This window comes from Furipterus horrens, unplaced genomic scaffold, assembly GCF_987537825.1.
Source record: "Furipterus horrens unplaced genomic scaffold, mFurHor1.1.pri manual_scaffold_2, whole genome shotgun sequence".
NCBI lineage: Eukaryota > Metazoa > Chordata > Mammalia > Chiroptera > Furipteridae > Furipterus > Furipterus horrens.
The window spans coordinates 7,140,640-7,161,944 of NW_028327172.1; the positions used below are offsets into that span (position 1 = coordinate 7,140,640).

At 53.1% G+C, this 21,305-nt stretch overlaps 2 protein-coding genes across 3 annotated transcripts; both read left to right on the top strand.

Annotated features, from left to right (window-relative positions):
* Positions 1–1,534: 1,534 nt before the first annotated feature.
* INTS5 (integrator complex subunit 5) lies at positions 1,535–6,188 on the top strand. The gene is made up of 2 exons (XM_090267463.1): positions 1,535–1,661; positions 3,059–6,188. The coding sequence occupies exons 1-2, from the start codon at positions 1,582–1,584 to the stop codon at positions 6,033–6,035; spliced, it is 3,057 nt and encodes a 1,018-aa protein (XP_090123589.1). The 5' UTR covers positions 1,535–1,581; the 3' UTR covers positions 6,036–6,188.
* A 223-nt stretch (positions 6,189–6,411) lies between these two features.
* Positions 6,412–21,050, top strand: GANAB (glucosidase II alpha subunit). Of its 2 annotated transcripts, XM_090260309.1 has the most exons (25): positions 6,412–6,493; positions 9,570–9,674; positions 9,825–9,933; positions 10,173–10,300; positions 12,735–12,914; positions 13,348–13,413; positions 14,209–14,282; positions 14,455–14,538; positions 14,624–14,720; positions 14,937–15,117; positions 15,679–15,832; positions 16,013–16,248; positions 16,327–16,453; positions 16,539–16,618; positions 16,824–16,967; positions 17,068–17,164; positions 17,472–17,573; positions 17,733–17,976; positions 18,841–18,905; positions 19,059–19,135; positions 19,247–19,321; positions 19,495–19,608; positions 19,731–19,843; positions 20,000–20,100; positions 20,235–21,050. In XM_090260309.1, the coding sequence occupies exons 1-25, from the start codon at positions 6,456–6,458 to the stop codon at positions 20,342–20,344; spliced, it is 2,901 nt and encodes a 966-aa protein (XP_090116435.1). In that variant the 5' UTR covers positions 6,412–6,455; the 3' UTR covers positions 20,345–21,050. The 2 variants fall into 2 exon arrangements, with proteins under 2 accessions (XP_090116435.1, XP_090116440.1); XM_090260314.1 differs by lacking the exon at positions 13,348–13,413.
* Positions 21,051–21,305: the final 255 nt, after the last annotated feature.

The following is a 21,305-nucleotide window of genomic DNA, read 5'->3' on the forward strand; positions in this document are numbered from 1 at the left end:
TCATAGCTGGAAGAACTTAATCTGATTCAAAAGCCTCCTTTCACAGATCAAAAGTTGAGGCCCAGAGAAGGGAAGTGTTGGGTCCAAGTTTGAGACAGAAGTAGGAGCAAAAATTGTTTCATATTTACTGTCTTATAACAGTTCTTGCTAGTAAACTATGTGAGCTTTGGGAGTGACTGAACTTCTAAAGTTTAAGAACAAATAATGAAGGATAATTAGTCTTTTAAAACACAATCATTTAAAAAGTATCTTTAGGATACACCATTTGGCGTTTTTTTCCCCCTAATCTGTTGTTATTCTAACTTTCACTTCCATTGAGAACAGTAAGGCTTCTAATTAATACAGCCCTCAGAACTTACTTTCCTTTTCATTTATTCAACCAACTATTTATTAAAAACCTAAGTTCTAGGCAGATACTGTTGTAGGTGATGAAGATTATAGCCTTTAACAAAATAGGCAAAGGCCCTGTTTTCAAATAGCTTATTTTGTGGAATCCATTCAACGAATATAATAAAAATAGCTAATGCTTATTAAGTGCTTAGCACCATATTATCTGGTTTCAGTTTTCACAAAAACTCTGTGAGGTAGCTGTACTATTACCATCCTTATGTCCAGAAGAGGAAACAGTCATAGAAAGGTTAAATAAAGTACCCAGCCAGTAAGTGGAATAGCTGGGATTTAGATAGACTGGCTGGAGGGGGGGTCTTAATGTGTGCCAGCCCTGTACACAGTTACCAAGCTTCCTCTATGCAGGTATGGGGACGTGGGGTACAGGGAGGTGCAGGAGACAGCAAAGCCTTAACGACGGAGGCTAATAGAAGAATTATAGGGCCAAGCTAGAACTGGGGAGATATATTCAGCCTAGCCAGCCCGATTTATTTTGGTCTTCCTCTCCCTCCTCTTTACTTCTCTGACGAATTTTCTCTTTTCTGTCTCTTTTCCTTTTTAGATTGTAATTATTTACTTTTAGAGAGAGACGAAAGGAGGGAGAAAGAGAGAAGAGAAACATGATGTGCGAGAGAAACAGCGATCCGTTGCCCCTCTCACGCCCGCAACCCGGGGATGTGCCCTGCCAGGGAATCAAACTGCGACCTTTCCGTCCGCAGGCCGGCGCTCAATGCACGGAGCCCCGCCAGCCAGGGCTCTTTTCTGCTCTACTCCGTTCCCTTCGCCTCTCTAACTGCTTTTTACATGGTCACTGTTTCTTGAATAAAATGTCTCCTAGTGCTTCATTTTGTTAAAACCTCGTGAAGTTGAATGTTTTGCATTTTGTGCTTTAGGAAAAAACAATAAAGCATATTGTGAATGGCAGCAGCTAGCGGTAGTCGCTGTATCAGTGGCCTTATGAGCGCGGTGGGGAGAGGGGAGGTTGCATTGACGGCTGCTTGGCTTCCTGCTGTCATCGTCCTAATCGTGCTCTGGGACCTCGGCGGGGCCGGAACCAATGTTAGAGGGTCGCGGGCATCGCCGGATTGCTTTTCTTGAGAGGCTCGGCGCGAGTTCCTTTCGGGTTTCCCGTCAGTGCGCATGCGCTGCCTGCGCTCCGCCGCTCCCGCCTCGGGCTCCGGCTAGGGCTCCGGGATGTCCGCGTTGTGCGATCCTCCCGGGGCCCCAGGGCCTCCCGGGCCTGCCCCGGCCACCCACGGTCCCGCGCCACTCAGGTAGTCAGAGCCCCTGGCATTTCCCCCCACCGCGCGGTTCCGCGCCCGTTCCCCAGCTTTCTTGGCAGAAACCCGGATCCTACCTCGAGAACTCGCGTCAGGGTTCTGAGAGATTCCTGGTTAGGTCTTCCCAGAACTCAGGGGCTGCCTCACCAAAACTCTGGGCTCCAGTGCCCGCACTCTCTAAACCCCAATGCCTAGGTACCCCGGTCCCCGGCCTTGCTCTCCCAAGAATTGGGGATATCAGAATTCTTGGGAATCTGGCTGCCTTGCCCCTTTTAGACCCGAGGAAACCCAGGGTCTCCTGATTTCAGGGAGACTCCCTGAGAACCCAGGCCCAGAAACCCACAGAATGCTGTCTTCTAGCCATTCCTGTGCCTTGCAGTGGAGACGCTCCTCTCACCTTAGGGTGGGGTTTTTGTTTGTTTGTTTTGAGGGTCCAGAGAGGTACGTCACAGTCAGAACCCTAGGTGATGCTGTCTTCTTTGGCAGAAACGGCAATAAGAGGAGGGGGACTTTGCTTTTCATAAAACAACCTCGAAGACTGAACCCATATGTTTTGGGAGGGAAAGGGTTGAAAGGCATCGCCTTGTCCGCCCTGGGATACCCTGATTCCTGCGCACACTGAGGGTGCTGGGAAGGTGGTTGTCACTGATGTGTAATCCAGGTGGTGGACGGTTAGGATGTTTGCAGACCACAGGAAGAAACAGGTATTGGCAGGGAGAGCCCTTAGTAAGGGACAAGTTTGACCTTACGATTTTCTCTTCATAAACAGTAAAATCCAGGGTGCTTGTGTTGTGGTGGGGAGTGCAGTAAAGTTGGAGAGGTGTTTTTAAAGCAGTTGTTATAGGAACAGAAAATATACTCAAATCAGCAAAAAAATGTATTGACTACTTCCCATATACCAGGCACCCCCGTAGAAGATTCAGTGGTGAAGATCACACACAGAAATGGTTCCAGACTATAATCAGAGCTTATAGTCTGATTACTTAACCTTGGATTCCTTATCTGTAAAATGGGGTCATACTGGTACCCACCTTATTGGGATGTTGTCTGATATATGTTGAAATAATACACAGAAAGTACTTAAAAAGTACCTGAGGGGGCAAAGAGGTGGTGGAGGTGGAAGAGGGTACAAGGGGAATAAATGGTAATGGGAAAAAAAGTACCCGATGCATTCTAAGAGTTATCTAATGTCATTATTATTGGAAGAAAAATAGCTAGCATTTATTGGTTAATGTAAAATAGATATATATGGTGCTTAAGTGCTTTATGAACATTTATTTCATGAGGGAGGTATAGTTATGCCTATTTTATATGAAAAGAAACAAGCTCATGGAATATAACTTGCTCAACATTTCCAACACACTAAGCCTGCTTCTCTTATTTCCTTATAGTGCTCAGGAGCTGTCCCAGGAGATCAAGGCTTTTCTGACCGGTGTCGATCCCATTCTGGGCCACCAGCTCTCCGCCCGGGAACATGCTCGCTGTGGTCTTCTCTTGCTCCGCTCTCTGCCACCTGCTCGGGCTGCTGTGCTTGACCACTTACGAGGCGTCTTTGATGAGAGTGTCCGTGCCCACTTGGCTGCCCTGGATGAAAGCCCTGCGGCTGGCCCACCTCATCTCCGTCCACCTGCACCTTCTCATGTCCCTGCCGGGGGACCTGGTCTAGAAGATGTGGTGCAGGAAGTGCAGCAGGTGCTGTCTGAGTTTATCCGGGCCAATCCGAAAGCCTGGGCACCTGTGATTAGTGCATGGTCCATTGACCTCATGGGGCAACTAAGCAGCACATACTCGGGCCAGCACCAGCGTGTACCCCATGCCACTGGCTCTCTCAATGAATTGCTGCAGCTGTGGATGGGCTGTCGGGCCACACGCACATTGATGGACATCTATGTTCAGTGCCTCTCTGCACTCATTGGTAGCTGCCCGGATGCCTGCGTGGATGCCTTGCTGGATACCTCTGTCCAGCATTCCCCACACTTTGACTGGGTTGTGGCCCATATTGGCTCCTCTTTTCCTGGCACCATCATCTCCCGTGTTCTCTCCTGTGGCCTTAAGGACTTCTGTGTTCATGGTGGGGCTGGAGGTGGAGCTGGTGGCAGTGGTGGAAGCTCTTCTCAAATTCCCTCTACAGACCCCTTTCCTGGATCTCCTGCTATCTCTGGGGAGAAGCGGGTGCCCAAGATTGCCTCAGTTGTTGGCATCCTAGGGCACCTGGCCTCCCGTCATGGAGACAGCATCCGACGGGAGCTCCTGCGAATGTTCCATGATAGCCTGGCAGGGGGCACTGGGGGCCGGAGTGGGGACCCCTCCCTCCAGGCCACAGTTCCCTTCCTCCTGCAGCTGGCGGTGATGTCACCAGCTTTGCTTGGCACAGTCTCGGGAGAGCTGGTGGACTGCCTTAAGCCCCCAGCCGTGCTGAGCCAGCTGCAGCAACACCTGCAAGGCTTTCCCCGGGAGGAGCTGGACAACATGCTGAACCTGGCTGTGCACCTGGTGAGCCAGGCCTCTGGGGCAGGTGCCTACCGCCTGTTGCAGTTCCTGGTGGACACAGCCATGCCTGCCTCAGTCATTACTACCCAGGGCATGACTGTGCCAGATACAGTGCGTGAGGCCTGTGACCGGTTGATCCAGCTGCTGCTGCTACATCTACAAAAACTGGTTCATCACCGCGGAGGCTCTCCTGGGGAAGGGGTGCTGGGCCCACCCCCACCCCCTCGCCCTGTGCCCTTTCTGGATGCACTAAGAAACCATGTTGGAGAACTATGTGGAGAGACATTACGATTGGAACGGAAGCGCTTCCTCTGGCAACATCAGCTCTTGGGCCTGCTCTCTGTTTATACCCGGCCGAGCTGTGGACCTGAGGCTTTGGGCCATCTTCTGAGCCGGGCTCGAAGCCCTGAAGAGTTGAGTTTGGCCACCCAGTTATATGCAGGGCTGGTGGTCAGTCTCTCTGGCCTCCTGCCCCTGGCCTTCCGAAGCTGCTTGGCTAGGGTGCATGCAGGGACTTTGCAGCCTCCCTTCACAGCACGGTTCCTGCGCAACTTGGCACTGCTAGTGGGGTGGGAACAGCAGGGTGGTGAGGGCCCTGCAGCCTTAGGAGCCAGGTTTGGGGAGTCTGCCTCAGCCCATCTGTCTGACCTGGCTCCTCTCCTGCTACATCCTGAGGAGGAAGTAGCCGAAGCTGCTGCCTCCCTCTTGGCCATTTGTCCCTTTCCTCCAGAAGCCCTGTCCCCCTCCCACCTCCTGGGACTGGTGAGAGCTGGAGTGCATCGCTTCTTTGCCTCTCTGAGGCTGCACGGTCCACCAGGTGTGGCTTCAGCCTCCCAGCTTCTCACCCGCCTCTCTCAGACCTCCCCTGCAGGGCTGAAGGCTGTCTTGCAGCTGCTAGTTGAAGGAGCCTTACACCGGGGCAACACAGAACTGTTTGGAGGGGACGTGGATGGGGACGAGACTCTTGCAGTTGTCTCAGCTTCTTTGCCTTCTGCCTCCCTATTGGACACGAACAGGCGGCACACTGCAGCTGTGCCAGGGCCTGGAGGGATTTGGTCTGTTTTCCATGCTGGAGTCATCGGTCGTGGCCTAAAGCCACCCAAGCTTATCCAGTCACAAGATCAGGAGGAAGTGATCTATAACACTCAGAGCCTCCTCAGCCTCCTGGTGCACTGCTGCAGTGCCCCTGGGGCCACTGAATGTGGAGGCTGCTGGGTGGCTCCCACCCTGAGTCCGGAGGCAGCCAAAGCTGTGGCAGTGACCTTGGTGGAGAGTGTGTGTCCTGATGCAGCTGGTGCTGAGCTAGCCTGGCCCCCTGAGGAGCACGCCCGGGCCACCGTGGAGCGGGATCTCCGCATTGGCCGGCGCTTCCGGGAACAACCCCTACTCTTTGAGCTGTTAAAGCTGGTAGCAGCTGCTCCACCAGCCCTGTGCTACTGCTCCGTGCTGCTGCGGGGGCTGCTGGCCGCCCTCTTGGGCCATTGGGAAGCCTCTCGCCACCCTGATACAGCACGCTCCCCTTGGCACCTGGAGGCATCCTGCACCCTGGTGGCTGTCATGGCTGAGGGAAGCCTCTTGCCACCAGCCCTGGGTAATATGCATGAGGTATTTAGCCAACTGGCACCTTTCGAAGTGCGTCTGCTGCTGCTCAGTGTCTGGGGCTTTCTCCGGGAGCATGGGCCCTTGCCCCAGAAGTTCATCTTCCAGTCTGAGCGTGGTCGCTTCATCCGGGACTTCTCCAGGGAGGGTGGAGGTGAGGGTGGACCCCATCTGGCTGTGCTGCACAGTGTGCTCCACCGCAACATTGACCGCCTGGGCATTTTCTCTGGCCGTTTCCAGGCGCCTTCACCGCCTACGCTACTTCGGCAGGGGACATAGCCTTTACCATGCTCCAGAGGCTGAAGATGTGTGAGCAACGAGATGGGGCTAAGGTGCTGCAGAAAGATGGAGGCTTCTCTTGTAAGATCTCAGTGTAAAGACCAATGTCACTTTTTTCCCCCCTACCTTTTTTTTCTAAATAAAACTTGCGGATTTGAGCAAAACACTTAAGTACCCCTGTCTGATACTTAAGAGCCAGTAAAGTAGCACAGCGCCTGGCTCTGGACCACTCCCCCTCTGCCGTCGAGCCCCGCCCCTGCGCCCGCCCCCTGCGAGCATTTGGAGTGCGCTCTCTGCCAATGGGGGAGCCGCCCGTCGCCGGGCCAATCCGAAAGCCGGAAAGGGCGGGCGCTAAGATACGTGGCTCAACGCGTGCCGGGGGAAGGGAGGCTCGGGGTCAAGGAGCAAACCCGGCACAAGATGGCGGCGGTAGCGGCTGTGGCTGCGCGAAGGAGGCGGTGAGGAGTCCGGAACCCGGGGACGCGCCCGGGACGCCCCCAGATCCCCCAAGCCCCATATTTCTTCTTGTATGCCTTCCTGAGACTCTGCCACTCCTGGCCTTGCGAGGACTATTTGTCTCTTTGCAGGAGGCCTCAAGCGCCCCAGCTTCCTTCCAGTAGATCCGCTCGGCGTTGGGGGCCCATACTTTTGGTGCTCCTCACTCCGGCCGGAGGCTCAAAAAGGCCGCAGCCTGCGCTCTTGGCATTGGCCGCTCTCAGCCGCCGCCCTTCCCTGGCGGCTCGCTGCGGTTAACGCTGCAGTGCGCGGGGCCGCCGGGGCGGGGGCGAGACGCGGCCGGGCCTCCGGGAACGCAGCCTGCAGCCGGCAGTCCCGCCTGCACTACCCTCCTTGCCCGCCTTCCCCCAGAGCCCCAGACCCTGCCCTGCCCTGGTCGTCTTCACGTGGACACCAGCCCTGGCTTGTTCGGTTCCACGCTTACTGAGCACAGCTGGGGCAGGGTCCAGTAAGTTCACAGTCCGCCTGGATGATGTTGCTCAAACACAACATGTAATCGAACGGTTTGGTCTGCGCTCTCGAGTTTATATTACCGGAAAACGGTTCGAAAGAATCACCAGCTCCACAAAGCGTTTCCCAGGACGTAACGGATGTACTGGGGTGGGAGAGGCGTGTACTGTCGCCAACAATGAAAAAAGCGTGGGGTTGTAAACTCAACTCTCTGGAAGCCTCTGATCCGAAACAATAAAGGGGTGCGACTTGCCCTGTGGCTCATTCCTGATTTTGGCTTATGGATCACCTCTGGCTCAGGGGTATTCAAGGCATCCTCTTGAGTTCCTAGGGCTTTCCAACAGGTCACATCTGAGAGATCTTTTAGAAATCCTGTCCCCATCGGCGCCTCTCCAAACCCATTTTATAGATTGTGCAAATAGGACTCCAGAGGGTACGTCACTCACTGTACTTCACGGTTGCTGTGGCTTTGGGCAGGGGGACACAGGTTCAGAGGGGCAGGGTGCCTGTTGCTGTCACTCAGGAACTGGGCCACCTGCCTTGCTGTTGAGTTTTCTGCTAGCGTTCCTTCTGCATGTTTGCTACTGCTTATTCCTTCTTGGCGAATTCACCTACAACGCCTGATGGTTTTCCTCTGCTTTCTGTCTGGGCGGGCTGGCTTCGTACGCGCTTCTGGAACTGGAGGGCCTGCTGTGTTCTGTGACCTCCTTTCTGGTGATTTCCTTTTCCTTTAGCTTTCAAGCAGATACTAAGGTTCGTGCTGGATACATGTGTATAGTAGGCCCTACTCTTCAGTTTCCCCTTTAGCAGGTTGCAAAAGGTTTAATGCTTAGAAGAAGCCTGTGGTTTTTTGTATTGTTCTCCCCTGTGTTGAAGCTCTTGGTCTACCCACATCAGTCATTGGGAGAGCATGTTTAAAACACAGATTTCTGGGCTTTGGGAATCTTCCTAAGTACTTCGGGTGAATCTTAACGAACTAAAGTTTGAGAGCCCCTATTTAGGTTATACTGAGAATGCATGACTACATCGTTCAAATTAACTTGTTTAAATAAGCCTGTTAAGTCCCTCGTTTGTCACTTGACACTATTTTGGGGAAGCGATAGTTGATGGTAACCTTGGGGTGATGGTCCTCAATGGGACAGGCCCTGCCGGTGGTTAGTGCGCCGCACTGTGCCTCCTGCAGTATGTGGGCCCTGGAGTCTGGCAGAGCTGGGTTTAATCCCATTGTCACCCCTTACTAGCTCTTCAATCGTGGATGAATTATTGAACCTTTCATGCCTCAATTTTCTCATCTGGAAAACAACCCTACAAGTCACCAAGAAAAAAAAAAAATAAAGGAATGGAGGTAGTACAGATAAGGAAGTGATTCTGAGCCCTGGTTGCTTATTAGAGTTGTTTAGGGAAATTTTGAAAATTTTCTGATGCCCAGGCCCCTTTTCAAACCAATTAAACCAGAATCACTGGGAGTGAAACCCAGGCATTGACATTTTAAAACACTGCATGCAGCCCTGGCTGGTGAGGCTCAGTGAATTGAGTGCCGGCCTGTGAACTGAAGAGTTCCCAGTTCGATTCCCAGTCAGGGCACATGCCTAGGCTGTGGGCCAGGTCCTCAGTTGGCGCACGAGAAGCAACCACACATTGATATTTCTCTCCCTCTCTTTCTCCCTCCCTTCCTCTCTCCCTCCCTCCCCCTCTCTCTAAAAGTAAGTAAAAATTAAAAACTGCAAGCAGAGTTGAAAACCAGAGAGAGAAAGCAGTCAGCCAGGCCCCCGGGGGTACATTAAGATTCAGTATAAGTCAGCTGTTACTCTTTTCAGGCTTAGGTAGTGACAGTGGTGACTTACATTGAAGACAGGAGTGAAGATCAGAGAAGCCCATTGCCTGGGGTGCTGAGAATGTTAGGACCCTAGCACCTGTGATCAGCAGGCCACTTAGGGTACATCTTTAACTTTTTCACTATAGCTCTACCCGCTCCCTTCCCCTGGAAAGGCATGGCTTGCTTTGTCCCCCTCTTCCGCACCCCTGGGGTTAGCTGTACCTGCTCCTTTGTGCTGAGAGGCTGATATAACCAGAGTCAATACCAGGGCTTCCAAAGGCCAGAGATCCATCCTGTGTCCACTGCCGTTGCCTTTTTATTTCTTTTACTTTATTTTTAAAAGTTTTTGTTTATTTATTTTTAGAGAGAGGGGAAGGGAGGGAGAAAGAGAGGGAGAGAAACATCAGTGTGTGAGAGAAAAACATCAATCTGTTGCCTCTTGTATGTGTCCCACAACCCAGGCATGTGCCCTGACTGGGAATCAAGTCGGCGACCTTTTGCTTTGCAGGACGACACCCAGCCAACTGAGCCACACCGGTCAGGGCTCCGTTGCCTTTTTAAAGGGAAGGCATGAGTGAGCCAACTTCTTGGCCTGACAGCTTAACCCCACACCACCTGCCTTCTTTTGTATTCAGTGGGAATCCATCTTTCCTTTCCTGATTTGTCCTTTAGTTGTCCTTTACCTGTGAAGGCGAGGCCCTTTCTGATCCCTCACTGATGGTTCCCTCTTCCATCTTTTTTTTCCTCCTTAGGTCTTGGACAGGTTTGATACTGGCTTGTTTAGGGGTCTGCCTGGGAATTACCCTTGCTGTGGATAGAAGCAACTTCAAGACCTGTGAAGAGAGTTCCTTTTGCAAGTATGACATTCTAGGAGAGAGGGATGGAATGTAGGGTAATGTGGGTGGTATCTGTGTGGTAGATGGGGTAGCCTGGGGACACTGCAGGTAATAGGGGAACCTATAGACATAGGGGCACCCTCCCACCTTCTTAACCATGTTACTTGGCAGGCGGCAGCGAAGCATACAGCCTGGTCTTTCTCCATACCGAGCCTTGCTGGATTCTCTGCAGCTTGGTTCTGATGCGCTCACAGTCCATCTGATCAACGAGGTCACCAAGGTCAGGGGAGAGAAAGAAGTCTCGTGGGGGTGGGGAAGTGGCTAAGGGGTAATTTGGGAAGGGGGGAATCTACAGCTCACGTCCTGTCCTGGCCTAATCTTGGCACTTTGTAAGGAATTCAGACCTCAGGTCCCTTAGGCGAAGGGCTAGAAGGAGACCCCTCAGGAAGGAGCAGGTGCAGAGGACATTCCATGGTGCAGTTCTCTACTCTATCCAGATCCAAACCTCTGCCCCCACAGGTGTTGCTGGTGCTGGAGCTCCAGGGGCTTCAAAAGAACATGACTCGGATCAGGATTGATGAACTGGAGCCTCGTCGGCCCCGATACCGTGTGCCAGACGTGTTGGTCGCTGATCCCCCCACGGCTCGGTAAAGTTGTTCAGAGAGACCTGTCCACCTCCATGGCCCTCTTCTCCTCCTGATGAGTTTCCCTTGGCCTCTGACCTTTCCCACACTGGGCTAATAGATGACGAGCACCTTGCCACTCTCCTCAGTCTTTCTCTATCTCTGTCTCTGTTTCACTTATTTTCTCCTCCATTTTTTAAGCTTCATTCAGCAGATACTGTTTCCTCTTCTCTGCCAGGTCCCAGGCTAGGTGCTAGGGATGTAAGAGGAAGTAAACAGGCACAGATCTCGCCCTCCAGGAACATAGTGTCTCTGTGGTTGGTTCCTCCCGTCATTTCTCTTCCCTTTTCCCTTTCTTACTTCTTTTCTTTCTTTTCCCTCATATATTCAGGATAAGATGAGTCAAATTCTTAGGTCAGGACTCACTGTCATCATTGTTCCATGCATGGCTGTTACGTGTTTAATTTAGAAAATAACATAAACCTTCCACCAAATCCATCCTTGTAGTTCTCACTGTCCTGTGCCCCTGACTCCCCCAGTGATGAACGTTGTTCTGAAGTTTATCTTTCCCCTGGCTTTTTGTTCTTACGGTTGTGTTTATGTATATAAACACATACACATAGTTGTGTATTTATGCCTAAGCGATACATTCTGTGGTTTTGTTTGTTTCTGAGCTTTATAGGCACATTCATCTTAATGAATGTCTTCTAGGGTTTCGATTTTCACATAACTTTACCTCTGTTGCACGTAGTTCCTTTTGACTCCTGTATAATGTATGAATGTATCCGAACTTATTTAACCCTTTCTGTGTTGACCGACATTTGGGTTTCCAGGGTTTTGGTGTTCAGAGTGTTGGCATGAACATCCTTGTCCACGTGTCCTGTGTCCCTGCCCAGGAGTTCCTCTTTGGTGTGTAGCTAAGGAGAGGAACCTCGGAGCTGTAGGTTATGGGAATGACCAGCTTTCTAAGGTAATGCCAGAGTAGCTTACCAGTGTACACTTCCACCAGTAATGTGATCCACGGTGGTACCATTGGACTTAGTTTTCTGTCAACAGAATACGTCAATTGATTAATCAGTTGCCTCTTGCATGTCCCCAACCGGGGGCCTGGCTTGCAACCCAGGCACGTGCCCTGACTGGGAATCTAACCGGCAACTTTTCAGTTCACAATCCACTGAGCCACACCATCCAGAGCTTATTTTCCTTTTATGTTGTTTGTCCTTATTGATTTGTAGAAATTTGTTGTTTTGATACTCATTTTTTTAAATCTTTTATTTTTTTAATTTTTTGATTTTTAGAGAGGAAGGGGGAGAGAAATATTGATATGTTCTTTCACTTATCTATGCATTCATTTAATCTCTATGGTATTTTGTTTTGCATTACCATTTAGTCCCCTTATACCACCCCCTGCCCCACCATGGTTCATTCTTATATGTGCCCTGACCAGGGATTGAACCCACAACCTTGGTGTATTGGGACGACGCTCTAACCAACTGAGCTACCCGACCAGGGCTTGATACTAATTTTTTACCACTTATATTTATTGCAGCTATCTTTTTTACTTTTTTTTTTTACTTTTTTACTTTTTTACTTTCCTAAAATTGCCTTGAAAACAAAAACTTTTTTATTTTAGAATAGTTTTAAATGTATAGGAAGTTGCAAGAATATTTTGAGAGTTCCTGCGTGTCCTCTACTCCTATTTTCCCCTGTTGTTAACGTTACTGTGGTACTTTTGTCCTATCTAGTGAATTGGTATCATTATTATTAACTAACTAAAGTCCATATTTTATTCAGATTTCCTGAGCTTTTACCTGGTGCCCTTTTTGTAGCCCATCTAGGATATCATATTATATTTAGCTGTCATGTCTCCTTAGACTTCTCTAGGCCGGGGCAGTTTCTCCAACTTTTTTTGTTTTTGTTGATCCCAAAGGTGTCTTTTGATAAATAGAAGTTCTGAATTTTAGTGTTGTCAGATGTATCATCTTTTACCTTCTGATGGCAGCGTTTTCTAAGTTGTGTTTAAATAATTCTTCTCTACCTCCAGGTCAGAAAAATATTTTTATTTTCTTCTAAAGATTTTACTTTTAAATTTTAAGTCATAATCTGTCTGGAGTTGATCTTTGTATCTGACGTGAGGTAGGAATTTGATGCTATGTTTTCATACTGAGAAAATCTGTTTTTCATCTCCATTATTGGCTGGCCCTCTTCAGCCCCCCTGCTCCTCCGGACCTCACTGGGCTGCCATGCCGCCTCGGTTACATTTAGGAGTTCTGAACATTCTTGGGTCTATTCCCAGGCTCTTTATTTGGTTCCTTTGGTTAGTTTGTCTGTCCCTGCACTATTACCACACTGCCTGTAACTTACCCTCACCAGCCCCCCCCCCCGCCCCCCCGAAATGTCGTGACTACACTCTTAGTCCTTTATACACACTTAGTATCCCTTCTGACTGCTTTCCCAGGCTTTCTGTCTCTGGCCGTGACGACAACAGTGTGGAGCTAACCGTGGCTGAGGGACCCTATAAAATCATCCTGACAGCGCGGCCATTCCGCCTGGACCTACTGGAGGATCGCAGCCTTCTGCTCAGTGTCAATGCCCGAGGACTCCTAGGGTTTGAGCACCAGAGGGCCCCCAGGGTCTCGTGAGTACGGGGATCGGGACTAAAAACGACTTAGTGTTGAAGAGCCTAGGGGTGTTGTGGGGTCTGACCCCGAGTCCCTGGGAGAAGGCTGGGTGGCAGGGCAGTCAGGTAGGGGCTGCGGGCTGGGAGAAGCTGTCTGTCAGGGAGAGTAGGGAGCAGTCCGGGTCGTAGTTCTCTTCATTTTCTCTAAAGACCAGGAGACAGTCACTTTTGTCCCTGAGCTGTAGCCTGGGCATCTCCTCTGAGAGGCCTGCCTCGGTGCCTTTCCCTTTCCCCTTCTCACCCCATCACATTTCCCAGATTTATTTTCTTCCTCTCCCCCCGAACCCCCATCTCTGGAAGTTTGTCAACTGAAACTCACTTTTATGTTTCTGTTTTTGTGTTGGTTTTGTGCCTCCTTTTTCCCTTCCCTACCCGTCTCCTCCTGCCCTAGTTTCTCGGATAAAGTTAGTCTCACGCTCGGTAGCATTTGGGATAAGATCAAGAACATTTTCTCTAGGTAAATCCATGGCCATTGGTACTGTATGTGTTCCTCTGCCCTTACCTGCCCTCCACTCTGACCCCCAGGGGAAGGTGCCCCAGCCCCTTCCATGCCCCGCCGTTCACTCACCTCTCTTTCTTCAGCTGTGTGGTATCTTGTCCCTGGTCCCTGTTCTCCTGATCGGGAGCCTCTGGGAGAAAGAGGATGAAATATTGCAAGTCCTAAAGGAATGTAGGGAGCTTCTTGCTTTGCCAAGGCGTGGAGACACGCTGCCTGTTGCTGGGGTTCCCAGCTCTCAGCTGGGGTACACTGAGGCGCTGGGCAGAGCTGCTTGCCAGCTGCCCCGGAGAGCCTTCCTCGGCACCACCTCTTGTCTGAGTCCCTGCATATATCTGTGGAGGCTTCATCATGGTCTGACCCACTTGCCTTCCAAAGCCCTGTGTCAGGCTGCGAGGCCGAGGCCCAGTGAGGGCATTCAGGGCCAGAGGCTCTCAGCGGAGGCAGCAGAGCCAGGACTGGCACTCCGAACCCTTGAATGGGCCCGTCTCTTGGAATGCGGGCAGAGGCTGGTGATTTGGGCCTATATGTGGAAAGCACCTCCCGGTGGCACTTCCTTCTCATTTCCCTTTCTCTCCACGTCCTTTGCACACTTCTGTGTCCCCTGGGGGCCCTCTCCAGCCTTTAACATTCAGTCCCTTCCTCCAATGCCTTCGTTCCTTTGGACCCTTGGCTCTCTATCCCCTCACCCCTCCTTCCACTAGCCCCTCGTCCCTGCCCCCCTGGATTGGAGCAGACAGCTCTCCTACCTTCCAGGCAAGGATCGAAAGACCCAGCTGAGGGCGATGGGGCCCAGCCCGAGGAAGCACCTGCGGATGGTGACAAGGCAAGTCTGTGGGGGCAGCGGGGTGGAGCACAGGACTGGCTGGGAGGCTGGAGGGGAAAAGCCCACAAGAAACTTGAGCTTAGTCTCGCTGTTAGGGATGAGATTCAGAAAACGGGCAGAGGACGAGAGAACTGGTGTGTGATTAGGGAGTGGTCTGCTTTTCTCCTCACAGTCAGAAGAGACCCAGGAGAAGGCAGAGAAAGATGAGCCAGGAGCCTGGGAGGAGACATTCAAAACTCACTCTGACAGCAAGCCATACGGTGAGGGCAGGGAGGGGCCTGGGCGGGGGCGCAGGGAGTCCTCGCCCGGCAGAAGCCCTGGAGTTCTTCCTTCCTTTCCTTCCAGGCCCCACGTCTGTGGGCTTGGACTTCTCTCTGCCAGGCATGGAGCATGTGTATGGGATCCCCGAGCATGCAGACAGCCTGAGGCTGAAGGTCACTGAGTGAGTCCCATGGTGACCTCAGGATACGGTGGACAAGAGGGGTCGGCACCTTGGGAGACATGCATGCAGATTGGGTACTCCTGACAGGCATGGGTCACTTCTGCGGAAAATCCTTTGCAAAAGGGCAGAGGGGCCAGTTCTTATTCCTCACCTGTGTCTGTGGGAGGGGGGTTGTGTGCGCCAGGGCCTGGGGCCAGTCCGTCTGTCTGCCCGCAGGGGTGGGGAGCCGTATCGCCTCTACAATTTGGATGTGTTCCAGTACGAGCTCCACAACCCCATGGCCCTGTACGGGACCGTGCCTGTGCTCCTGGCCCACAGTCCTCACCGGGACCTGGGCATCTTCTGGCTCAATGCTGCGGAGACCTGGGTTGACATATCCTCCAACACTGCTGGGAAGGTGAGCGCACAGGCAGGGGGAGCGGTAAGGGTGGGGGTCTTGAGGCCTAGAGACAGGTGGGTGTGCTGGGGCATTAGCTGGGAGGAGACTGGTGGGAGAGCCCATGTGAGATTGGGTGCAAGAAGGTGTCCTGGTCCTTGTGAGCAGCCGCTGAGCTCCCTAGTCACTTTAGAAGACACACTCATGGGGCAGGGGTTGCCCCTCCTGCATTCATTGTCAGTACTTTTGTCATCGAGTGCGCATTATGTGCTGCGTGGTTTCTGGGTGCTGGGGATATACTCACTGAGGTAGGAAAGGGCCTCACCCAGGTAGGAGACAGCTGTTGAGCAGACAGCAAAGAGAGCGAGATGAGCTCAGTGGTGGTGGGTGCCGAGAAGGAAGTGCTACAGTCACACGGCAGGAGCGGGGTGCAGCGGGGCTTGAGGTGGCGGCGTCCAGGAAAGCCTCTTTGGGACGGTGACCTTTACTCTCAGCTCAGTGACTCATTAGGCACCAACATTGCTGCTTTGTCTTTGGGTTGAATGAGAAGGTGGGTGTTGGACCTCTTTGGTCCCTCTGCAGACCCTGTTTGGGAAGATGCTCGACTACCTGCAGGGCTCTGGCGAGACCCCACAGACAGATGTCCACTGGATGTCGGAGAGCGGCATCATCGACGTCTTCCTGCTGCTCGGGCCCTCCGTCTCGGACGTGTTTCGGCAGTACGCCAGTCTGACCGGTACGCGGCGTCTGCCTTTTGTGGCCTTGGTCTTCTTGCGAGGAGTGACTGCGTGTTCAGGAGTCTTACACTCCTCAGCCTCCCTTTAGTCTACGAGCCTCCCTTGATTTCTGGGTGTCCCCACTGGCCCCAGATTGCCCTGATCCCACTGTGACCCCCCGTCCCTCACTGAACCCGCAGGGACCCAGGCATTGCCCCCGCTCTTCTCCCTCGGCTACCACCAGAGCCGCTGGAACTACCGGGACGAGGCGGACGTGCTGGAAGTCAGTCAGGGCTTCGATGACCACAACATGCCCTGCGATGTCATCTGGCTGGACATTGAGCATGCGGATGGCAAACGGTACTTCACCTGGGACCCCAGCCGTTTCCCACAGCCCCTCACCATGCTGGAGCGCTTGGCCTCCAAGAGGCGGAAGGTAAGAGGACTACGGCCACGGTCGGCCCTCTGGCACGGCAGCCCTGGAGCGCTCTGACCGCCCCGTTCTTGCTCCCAGCTGGTCACTATTGTGGACCCCCACATCAAGGTGGACTCTGGCTACCGTGTACATGAAGAGTTACAGAACCAGGGTCTGTATGTTAAAACCCGGGATGGCTCTGACTACGAGGGCTGGTGCTGGCCAGGTAGGTGGGGCAGGACCAGAACTGGGGGAGAAACTGTCAGAAGTCCGGGGAGGGAGAATGGTTGACAGCCACCCTTAACTTCTAGGCGCAGCTGGTTACCCCGACTTCACCAACCCCACGATGAGGGCCTGGTGGGCTAGCATGTTCAGCTTTGACAATTACGCGGTACGGCAGGCCTCTCTCTCCCTGTCTCTCCCTCCCCGCCTCCTTGAATTAGTTCTTCTCTGCTTGTTAATCCTACTGTGGTTGGTTGCCTATAATACATGGGGGCCTTGATGGTCCCTGAGAAATCATCTTTCTGGATTCCTAGGAGCTCTTTGCTCTGACATTATTTTCTTTCTCCACTCTCTGTTCCTTTGTCCCCTCTTAGGGCTCAGCTTCCAACCTCTATGTCTGGAATGACATGAATGAACCATCTGTGTTCAATGGTCCTGAGGTCACCATGCTCAAGGACGCCCGGCATTTTGGGGGCTGGGAGCACCGAGACGTGCATAACATCTATGGCTTCTATGTGGTAAGGGGCTGAGAGGAGGGACTGAGGGCCAGGGAACTTGCAACAAGTGACAGCTGGCCTTTGCTCCTCACTTCCCTTCCTCTCTCCTGTCTCCACTCAGCACATGGCGACAGCTGATGGACTCGTGCAGCGCTCAGGGGGTGCAGAGCGCCCCTTTGTCCTGAGCAGAGCTTTCTTCGCGGGCTCCCAGCGCTACGGTAAGATTTGGGGAGGGGAGCTGAGGGAGAGGGTGTGAAGGCTGATGGGGGGGGCATGGAACCAGGCCTGGTGTGCAGAGATGTCCATCCACACGGTTGTCCTCTGAGAGCCGAGCGCTGCGTCCCGCCAGCCCTGCTCTGGAAGGGAGCCAGGGAGTAGGGGTCCACAAAGGTATTCTTGTGAACCCAGCCATCTTTGGCAGGACCTGGGGGCCCCAGAGCAGATGCGACAGGTCAGGGAGGTCAGCTGTGTGAGAGGCTCAACCCTTTCACTGTTTGCAAGCTTCCTCCCTCTTGTCTTCCTCAGGAGCCGTGTGGACGGGGGACAACACTGCTGAGTGGGACCATTTGAAGATCACCATCCCTATGTGTCTCAGCTTGGGGCTAGTGGGACTCTCCTTCTGTGGAGGTGAGAAGGGGAGGAGTCTGTGGTCCTCCATTTGGCGGGAGAGGCGCACGGTAGCGGGCACAAGACCTGGTGTGAACAGCACGGGGCCTTGGGAGGCTCCTAGGCAGCAGCCCTCCTCCACCCTCTTGTCCAACCTGCTTCCTCCCTCCCCTCTCCCAGCTGACGTGGGTGGCTTTTTCAAGAATCCAGAGCCAGAGCTGCTTGTGCGCTGGTACCAGATGGGTGCCTACCAGCCGTTCTTCCGGGCACATGCCCACCTGGACACTGGGCGGCGAGAGCCGTGGCTGTTACCATCTCAGTACCGTGACATAATCCGAGATGCTTTGGGCCAGCGCTATTCCTTGTTGCCTTTTTGGTATACTCTCTTCTACCAGGCCCATCGGGAGGGGATTCCTGTCATGAGGTGAGGCGTTCAGTTGGGTCTGCGTAAGTGGGGTGGGGTGGCTGGGGCACAGTGGGGACTGGGTTCCACCTCTGAGCCTCTTGCGTCACTCACCAGGACCTTGTAAAGGAGGAAAATTCTGATTTCAAGGTCAAGAATAAGTGGAGACTAATGGAGACGAATAGCAGTAGACATTATTGAATGCTTATGACCTGCCAGGCATATTCGTCACTGTCCCCAGGTCTGAAACAAGGCAGACAAGTGCCCTACCCTTGTGGAATGTACATTCTTGGGAGGAAACAAATACATAAAAAAAGGAAATTGCCAGTAATGACAAGCTCTTTGGAAAAAATAGAAGAGGATAATGGAATTTGGACCCACAAATGGCCTCTTTGCGAAGAAGGCCGTGTGAGATGAGGCCTAAGTAGCGACTGAGGGGTTTTTGTAATATAGAGGAAGGGCGTTCCAAACGGGAGACCCGAGTGCAAAAATTCTAAAACGGAAGTGAGTTTGTTGGGTTCTAGGAGTAGGAAAAATAAAAAAGGTGCGTCTCAGGGAAGGAACCAGAGGGAGAGGTAGGAGGTGAGACGAGATGAGAGAAGGCTGCGACCTGCTCCTGAGGGCCTGTGAGGCCAAGATAGCAGCGGCCGCTGGAAGGCTGCTGTGCAGAACAGTTCCAGGCGGGGACAGGGCAGCGGAGGCAGGGGACGGGTTAGGAAGGTAGGTGAGGTTGCATAGCTGAGGCGGGAAGCCCGCCGGCGCACACTGGCTGGCTGTAAGCACCAGGGTTTACCCCTGTGCTATTCTTAGTAGTTCCTGGGGTGGCATCTTTGACATCTGCTAAAACAGCAAGTGTCTTCCTTTCTTGTCTTGCTTCCTTCCTAGGCCCCTATGGGTGCATTACCCTCAGGATGTGACGACCTTCAGTATAGATGACCAGTTCTTGCTCGGTGAGAAATGGGGAGGCCAGTTGGTGGGGGGAGCAGGGCTGAGAAGTAAGCACCTGTGGGAGAGCCTGTGGTCGCCCAGGGAGTGAATGAGGCTGGTGCTCCCCGTGGGGGAACTGATCTCCTTAGTTCTGAGTTGCTTCTGGTATGTCGTAGGGGATGCGTTGCTGGTTCACCCTGTATCAGACCCGGGGGCTCATGGTGTGCAGGTCTATCTGCCTGGTCAAGGGGAGGTGAGTCGGGGAAGGGCGTGGTGGGGAATACGGGTGGTGGAGGCCAGGTGGGGAAATTGGGATGGGGGCCCCGTGTGGTGACTGACCACATACATCTCTTGCCACCCACAGGTGTGGTATGACATTCAGAGCTACCAGAAACATCACGGTCCCCAGACCCTGTACCTGCCTGTAACTCTAAGCACTGTGAGTGTGCCTGACCCACCTCCCAGTTCCATCTGCCTGTAGGTTTCCAGAAAGGGGGAGAGTGTGTGCAGTGGGGTCCAGAACCTAAGTAGGCCCAGGCGGGCAAGAGCAGCAGGTGCTAAGGCCCCGCTGGGCAGTGGGAGTGCTTCAGCCCAGCACCGCTCTTGCCCTAGGTCCCCGTGTTCCAGCGTGGAGGGACGATCGTGCCTCGGTGGATGCGGGTGCGGCGCTCTTCAGACTGTATGAAGGATGACCCCATCACTCTTTTCGTTGCGCTCAGCCCCCAGGTGAGAGCAGAGGCAGGGGGCCTCTTCAGCCGCCTGCCTACCTTCCTGGGACTCAGTCCCCTGGGGATACGGCGTCGCTCCCTCTTGGGCCCAGGCTCTTACCCATCCCACTTCCTCCTCAGGGTACCGCCCAAGGGGAGCTCTTTCTAGATGATGGGCACACGTTCAACTATGAGACTCATCATGAGTTTTTGCTGCGTCAATTCTCATTCTCTGGCAACACTCTCGTCTCCAGGTAATGAGGTGCCCGTTCTGCCTTGGCCGCCTCTGGAGGAGGCGGGGCCGCAGGGCTGCTCACAGCTCACTGTGCCCTTTTCTTGTTCTGGGTCCACTCCTTCCTTCCCCTCTGACATCTTTCTCCCTGGTGGGCACCCATTTTTGCTCCCTCCAGCTCAGCAGACCCCAAAGGCCACTTTGAGACACCAATCTGGATTGAGCGGGTGGTGATAATGGGGGCGGGAAAGCCAGCAGCGGTGGTACTCCAGACGGAAGGTGAGTGATTGGCGTGGCGCCCAGGGTGAGGAAAGAGGGGAGCAGGGCAGGGCTGGGGGCCCTTTCCTGTAGGAAAGTAGTCGTTATGCCCTCGCCTGTTGCTATGACTACAGCACTCCTTCTCCCTTCACCAGGATCTCCTGAAAGCCGCCTGTCCTTCCAGCATGACCCTGAGACCTCTGTGTTGATCCTGCGCAAGCCTGGCGTCAATGTGGCCTCTGACTGGAGCATTCACCTGCGATAACCCAAGGGATATTGGGGGGTAGAGGGGTGCTACTGTGATGAGAGTTACTCTTCCTTCTGCCTTGGAGTTTGAACCTCCCCAGACTTCAACATTCTTATCCCAAGACCCAGACTCCGCCAACATCTGGGCAGGATGAGAGGGCTGTCTCTGGGCTCTGAATCCCTCTTGTGATCTCCCGACCGCCCCCACCCATTGACACCAAGCCCCCTTCATCCCCCAGCACTCTGTTGCTCTATCTGGAGCACATTCACCTGTGAAGACCTGGGGACCACGGGGCCCTTGCTTTCCCTTCTGTCTCTTTTTTTGGGGGGTGGGGGTGGGCGGTGTGGTCCTGAATCCTCCAGACTGTCCATTCATGCCTCCTGTGTGTTAATACCATTTCTTGGAAGAAGTTGAGGGCAGTGAGCTTTAGAGCCCCTTTTCTCCTTCCCTTCCCTCCCCACCACACTGCTTTCCCTTTTTCTCTCCCCCGCGCCCCCCCCCCCGGGGCTTTCTGTCATCTCTCCCCTTTTTGTGCCCCACTGATACACTGGGACCACTGCTTACTGTTGAGGGATGAATGGATTGAAGGAGTGAGGTTGTTGGAGAACTTCCTCTTCCCTCTTCCCTCTCTTCCCACCTCTCCTCTCCCCAATTCCTTCTAGAGCTGCTGCAGTTCTGACGGGGGCAGTTCTACCTCCCCTGTTCCTTAGGGGAAAAAAGTTTCTACTTAAGTGGGGGTGGGCATTAAACTTTTCCCCCCCTTTTTGTCCCCTTGAGGGGCATTCAAGATGGAGAAATCAGTTGCGGTTTCATTGAATCACAGTTGCCTGTATTTATTGCTTGGAGAAGGCTGAGGGTGGGGGGAGATGATCATGTGCGCCCTGGGGTGGCCCTGAGCCCTGGGTGGGGGATGGGGGAGGATTAACTGGGGATGAGGGGGCATATTTGTGACAATTTTTTTTACTTCCTCTTGGTCCCC

Excerpts from the sequence above, each read along its gene's own strand:
- INTS5 (XM_090267463.1), top strand. The coding sequence starts at position 1,582 with ATGTCCGCGTTGTGCGATCCTCCCGGGGCCCCAGGGCCTCCCGGGCCT. Across the intron at positions 1,662-3,058 it reads CACGGTCCCGCGCCACTCAG|TGCTCAGGAGCTGTCCCAGG; the intron begins GTAGTCAGAGCC and ends ATTTCCTTATAG.
- GANAB (XM_090260309.1), top strand. The coding sequence starts at position 6,456 with ATGGCGGCGGTAGCGGCTGTGGCTGCGCGAAGGAGGCG. Across the intron at positions 10,301-12,734 it reads GCTGATCCCCCCACGGCTCG|GCTTTCTGTCTCTGGCCGTG; the intron begins GTAAAGTTGTTC and ends CTGCTTTCCCAG. Across the intron at positions 12,915-13,347 it reads CAGAGGGCCCCCAGGGTCTC|TTTCTCGGATAAAGTTAGTC; the intron begins GTGAGTACGGGG and ends CTCCTGCCCTAG.